The sequence below is a fragment of the Sphaerodactylus townsendi genome, linkage group LG05 (genome assembly GCF_021028975.2).
Source record: "Sphaerodactylus townsendi isolate TG3544 linkage group LG05, MPM_Stown_v2.3, whole genome shotgun sequence".
NCBI lineage: Eukaryota > Metazoa > Chordata > Lepidosauria > Squamata > Sphaerodactylidae > Sphaerodactylus > Sphaerodactylus townsendi.
The window spans coordinates 8,118,706-8,123,954 of record NC_059429.1 but is presented as its reverse complement, the minus strand read 5'-3'; the positions used below and the strand labels follow the sequence as shown (position 1 = coordinate 8,123,954).

General features: G+C 48.7%; 1 protein-coding gene across 1 annotated transcript; it reads right to left on the bottom strand.

Moving 5' to 3' along the window:
- Positions 1 to 234: 234 nt before the first annotated feature.
- On the bottom strand, positions 235 to 4,341 carry STAP2 (signal transducing adaptor family member 2). The gene is made up of 3 exons (XM_048497755.1): positions 4,198 to 4,341; positions 1,622 to 1,693; positions 235 to 495 (listed from the first exon to the last, which is right to left on the bottom strand). Exons 1-3 carry the CDS (start codon positions 4,291 to 4,293, stop codon positions 235 to 237), a joined length of 429 nt encoding a protein of 142 aa, XP_048353712.1. The 5' UTR covers positions 4,294 to 4,341.
- Between the last annotated feature and the right edge of the window lie 908 nt (positions 4,342 to 5,249).

Sequence of the window (5,249 nt, the reverse complement as noted above, 5' to 3'; positions counted from 1 at the left end):
GAGAAGGACAAAGCGATGGAGCCCCCTCTGGGAAGCAGACGGAGAGCCAATAGCAAAAGGCTTCCTCTGGCAGAGCGCTGAGCAGGGACTGAGGGATTTGTATGCCAATAAAGGCTCGTTGTTGTTGACTGAGGGATTCTGGGGAGAACTCTGATGCCCCAAAACGTATTTCCGCTTTTTGTTTACATTCCAAAACATTACAATCCCCTGGTCCTTTTTCCCTCCCTTTTCTTTTCACACCCCTGCATCAGAGTTTGGAGGTCCTGTTGGTGCAGAGAGCAGCGCTCGATGAATTTTCTCCCCTTTTTGATTGTCCTTTCCTGCAAATGATGTGAGGATTCCCTCGTGGCCCAGAAGGGTTACCTTTAATTGCACTTCTTGGCTTCTCATCCTCAGGGTCAACTTGGCCTCCTCCACGGTCCAGCCGGCCACCGTTCTCGGGGGGTCGTCATCCACCAGAGACACAAAGTCAGACAGATCAAGTAGCTCGACATACTGGGGAGGAATTGCAGGCAGACTCAGTACCCACGTTTCTAGACCTCATGTTTCCGGTTCTATTTCAAGTCCTCCATCTCTCTGCCAAGTTTCTAGGCCAGTGGTGGCGAACCTTTGGCACTCCAGATGTTGTGGACTACAATTCCCATCAGCCCCTGCCAGCATGGCCAATTGGCTGATGGGAATTGTAGTCCATAACATCTGGAGTGCCAAAGGTTCGCCACCACGGTTCTAGGCTTTTATGTTACGTTACAGTTCTCCACCTCTCAGGTTCCTTCCGCACGGGCCCATAAACCCTGGCTGTGGAAGGGAAAAAACTCGTTCGGGGGGTGTGTGTGGAGAGAGACTTTGCACGACTCCCGCCTCTAAAGCGAGGCTGCCCCGTGTTATCTCCCCTGAAATGGGTTTTTTGAGAACCGTGCTATCCGCGATTCTTTTATTTTAATACAGGTTGCAGCCACTCGCGAGTGAACGGCTGGCCGGGGAGCGCTCTAAGCGGCCGAGCTTCCCTCCATTTTTAAAGGTCCTGTCTTGCAGCTCTGTAGCTACGCAGGGACGCAGAGACGTCAGCATGGCTACAGGGGGCCATGCCTGCCTGCCCGCATAACTATACAGATGAAAGGTAGGTAGGAGCAGCAGTGGCGTAGGAGGTTAAGAGCTTGTGTATCTAATCTGAAGGAACCAGGTTTGATTCCCAGCTCTGCTGCCTGAGCTGTGGAGGCTTCTCTGGGGAATTCAGATTAGCCTGTACATTCCCACACACGCCAGCTGGGTGACCTTGGGCTAGTCACAGCTTCTTGGAGCTCTCTCAGCCCCACCTACCTCACAGGGTGTTTGCTGTGAAGGGGGAAGGGCAAGGAGATTGTAAGCCTCTTTGAGTCTCCTACAGGAGAGAAAGGGGGATGATATAAACCCAAACTCTTCTTCTTCAAACTCTTCTACTAAGCATTGCTCTACAGCACAGCACGAAGTTCCTTGTTGGAATCTCACCTGCTATTTAGAAAAGGCATCTTTCTCCCCGCACCCACCCCACATCCTACAGCGGTTGAAGAACTGAGTTAAACCCCCCAAGCTATGGATTGCCTACCTGCTAGGCCACACCGCCTGTCTTCCCCAGTGCATTTACCTGGATAGCTCTGTTGGTGTAGTAGAAATAAAGACGGAGGCCTCGGAGGCCAGCCCAAAATTTCTTGTATTCCTGTGGGCAAGGGGAAGCGAGAATCATTACTACCCTGTTTCCCCGAATATAAGACATCCCCGGAAAATAAGACGTAGTAGAGGTTTTGCCGAAGTGCGAAATATAAGGCATCCCCCGAAAGTAAGACGTAGCAAAGTTTTTGTTTGGAAGCGTGCCCGACGAACAGAACACAGAAAAATTAAGACATCCCCTGAAAATAAGACATAGCGCATCTTTGGCAGCAAAAATTAATATAAGACACTGTCTTATTTTCGGGGAAACACGGTATTATATTCTAGGTTCTTGATGGACCTAGAGTCTCTACTCCCAAGGTGTTATAATCAATTTCAGTAAGAGGCAAAATAGAACGTGCTCTTTATTTTATTTTGCACCCCCACCCAGTTCTATAATTTACCAAATTGTTGGAGATTTGGACCAAGTGCAGATCCTATGGTAGGCAGAAATTCCCCTGAGTTCAGGGATATTTGCTGCTGAACAAATATGTCCCGGCTCGTCCTGCAAAGGTGTGATCTTATTCATGCTTACTGGGGAGTAAGCCCCAACGAATGGGACTTTCTTCTGAGTGGACATAGGTGGTTTCTGCACAGCCCAAACATAATGGGCCGAGGAAGCCATTTATCCCATTTTGGGAAAGAAGTTTGCACAGGGCTCTCCCCTAAAACGCGTCCAGCCCGTTATATTTCCCTCAACCCAGGTTTTACCAAAATCACTGAACTAGTTTTCGGAGAAACCAAAAGAGCCGCAGCCATCTGGACTGTTTGCAATCGCTTCCTGAAATCTCCAGTGCGAAGGCAAACGGGAAACCGGGTTCATTAATAATGTGTTACACACGTTATTGGTATGCTGTGCAAAAACCACCATACATAGAAACTGCACTTAAATCAAGTTTAACCTGGCTTTTGATCCCCTCTCCCTTCTTCCCAAGGAATGTGAGAAAGAGAGGCCAGCGATAGAGATAAAGCCACCTAGCACCCCCCCCCCCCCCCCGCACAGGACAGCGGAAACAACCCTGTTTCCCATGGGACTAGAATATCAGGGGAAAGCCTAGTTATCTACACAGCATGTGAAACCATAAAGCAAAGATGAAGGAAAGAATGTCCCAGAGTAGCAGCAATAAAATATAGCAGGCTGGTTACATCTAACTTGTAGCAGTTACATATGGGAATGCATCTCAATCACTAAATACATTCCGGCTGACAAGCTGGTGATAACAGACATAAAAGATGGTCAAAAGGCCTCGTCCTTTGTCATTTGGCAACTCCATTCGAAAACAAAAAAGGATTCCCTCTTTCCATTACAAACTCAATTTTTAACCAGGTGCAAACCTTAACAAGAGTTCTGGGGCGAAATCTACAATTAGGATCACCATGGGTCAGCCCTGGAATATGAAGTGATAGTGTCTCTGAGCACGTGAAGAAGGCCTTTGGCTTCATCCTCCCTAATCAAACTGCCACTGCCAGTTATGGTCTTATTTATAGCCCTTCTCTCTCAATCAGAACGGTTCTCCAGATGATTTATGTAAAATAAACCGCAACCAACAGGGAACAACCCCGAAAAAATCGGAGGCTAATTAAAACCAGCATAACAAGCCCATAACCTTGCAACGCCCAAGAAGCAAGAATGGTTACTGATCACGGGTGAAAATATACCTGGCAAAGTGATTTTAAAAGAATACATAGAACGGGCAGAAATTGATACATAGATCAATAGGGCAGAAATCAGAAGTCAAATCCACCAACTATATACATGACAGGGAAATAGAAAGCCACCTAAGAAACTGGTTGTTGTGGGTTTTCTGGGCTGTGTGGTCGTGGTCTGGTAGATCTACCAGACCACGGCCACACAGCCTGGAAAACACATAACAACCAGTTGAATCCAATCATGAAACTCTTCGACAATGCATTCACTAAGGCTGATTCCGCATGGGCCAAAAACAGTGATGTGAAAACAGTGTGAAAACGGTATAAACCCTCTTACACTGTTTTAAACCCTTTTACACCATTTTCACACCACTGTTTTTGGCCCATGCAGAATCAGCCTAAGAAAGTTTTCACCTATCTAACTGGTGCCTTTTTCTCCCGTCGTTCTTCCAGCCTGTACACGACACGCATGCAACACTCCTGACAATTTTATCCCGACAATAATGCTGCCAGGCAGGTTAGGTTAAAGAGAGAGAGAAAAAATGACTAACCCAAGAATATCCAGTATACTTCAGGGCAGAGTGAAGTCAGGTTCAGAAACATTAACCAAGCTTTCCTTTGGCATGCTTATTTTAAAATCTTGGCCATTTCATAGCGCGTGTTCGCTGCAAATGGTCAGTTCCTGCCAGACTGAGCTAACTGTCTCCTTGGGTTTCTGCAGCTGCGCCTTCTGTCGCCACGCCACGGGACCGTGCCCAACTTCATGCCACAGCAAGCAGATTTCTGCAGATCACGTCCCTGCGAAAAGGCTCATGGGCTAGCTAGCTCTGCTGTTTTTTTCCCCGGACAGTTGGCAACACTTACTTTTTCCCATGGTGCCTTCTTCTCCAAGTACCCCTCGTAATAATGGCCCGGCAGGCTGGCCCTTGGTTTTCTGCCCGGGCAGAGTGGCACGGCCATCTCCCACCAGCCGCCCCGGGTTTCTGGCAGGCTCTCTCCCACAGTCGGAACCAGGAAGCAAAATGCAATAAATTAAACTACACTGTTTACTCTTTTCTGGTTTTTCTTTTACCGAAAGCCACTGGGGCCCTCCCCTCTGAACCTTGGACAGATGAAATTCTTTCTTCTTACCCGGGTGGGAGAAAGAGTGAGCCGTTCTTTTAACCCGCCAATGCCCAGTGCTTGCAGGAGTTTATCTGAACCAGAGGTTGGCCCTGTTTTCAGCGCCAGCACATGAAAAGTCCTAAAAACGAACAGAGGGCCTCTGAGCCCGGGCAGAATGCTTTTCTTTCACTAGTGAGCCATGACAGCACATTCACAGAGACAGTTAAATCAGAAAGCTCTGCCGAGTGTCTTTTTAATGCCACCTTTCCTCTCAAGAGCTCAGAATGGTGTCCCTGTACAGGCAGTGGTGGGATCCAAAAATTTTAGTAACAGGTTCCCATGGTGGTGGGATTCAAACTGTGGCGTAGCGCCAATGGGGCTGGGCGGGGCATGACGGGGGCGTGGCCGGGCATTCCTGGGCGGGGCTGTGGCAAGGACGCAGCCGCTGCGCCGGTCCTTGGGCGGGAAACGAATGCACGCAGGCGCAGGCTGCCACGCACGCCGGCGCACCTCCTGCTAGACTGCTTCAAGTTCTGCGCGCTACTGCTGAGAGGAGGGGCGTAACTAAGGCAAAAATCACTTGGCAAAATCACCCATTAGTCACCCCCTCTCGGCACACAAAAATAATTAGTAACCTACTCTCGGGAACCTGTGAGAACCTGCTGGATCCCACCTCTGTGTACAGGCCTCCCTTCTGCATTTGACTCTTACTGCAACCCCGAGAGGTCAGTCATACTAAGAGAAAGTGACTAAACCGAGGTCACTCAACAAATTTCACGACGGTATGTGGATTTGAACTCAAGACCCTCCAC

Excerpts from the sequence above, each read along its gene's own strand:
- STAP2 (XM_048497755.1), bottom strand. The coding sequence starts at position 4,293 with ATGGCCGTGCCACTCTGCCCGGGCAGAAAACCAAGGGCCAGCCTGCCG. Across the intron at positions 1,694-4,197 it reads AGAAGGCACCATGGGAAAAA|GAATACAAGAAATTTTGGGC; the intron begins GTAAGTGTTGCC and ends CCTTGCCCACAG. Across the intron at positions 496-1,621 it reads ACACCAACAGAGCTATCCAG|TATGTCGAGCTACTTGATCT; the intron begins GTAAATGCACTG and ends ATTCCTCCCCAG.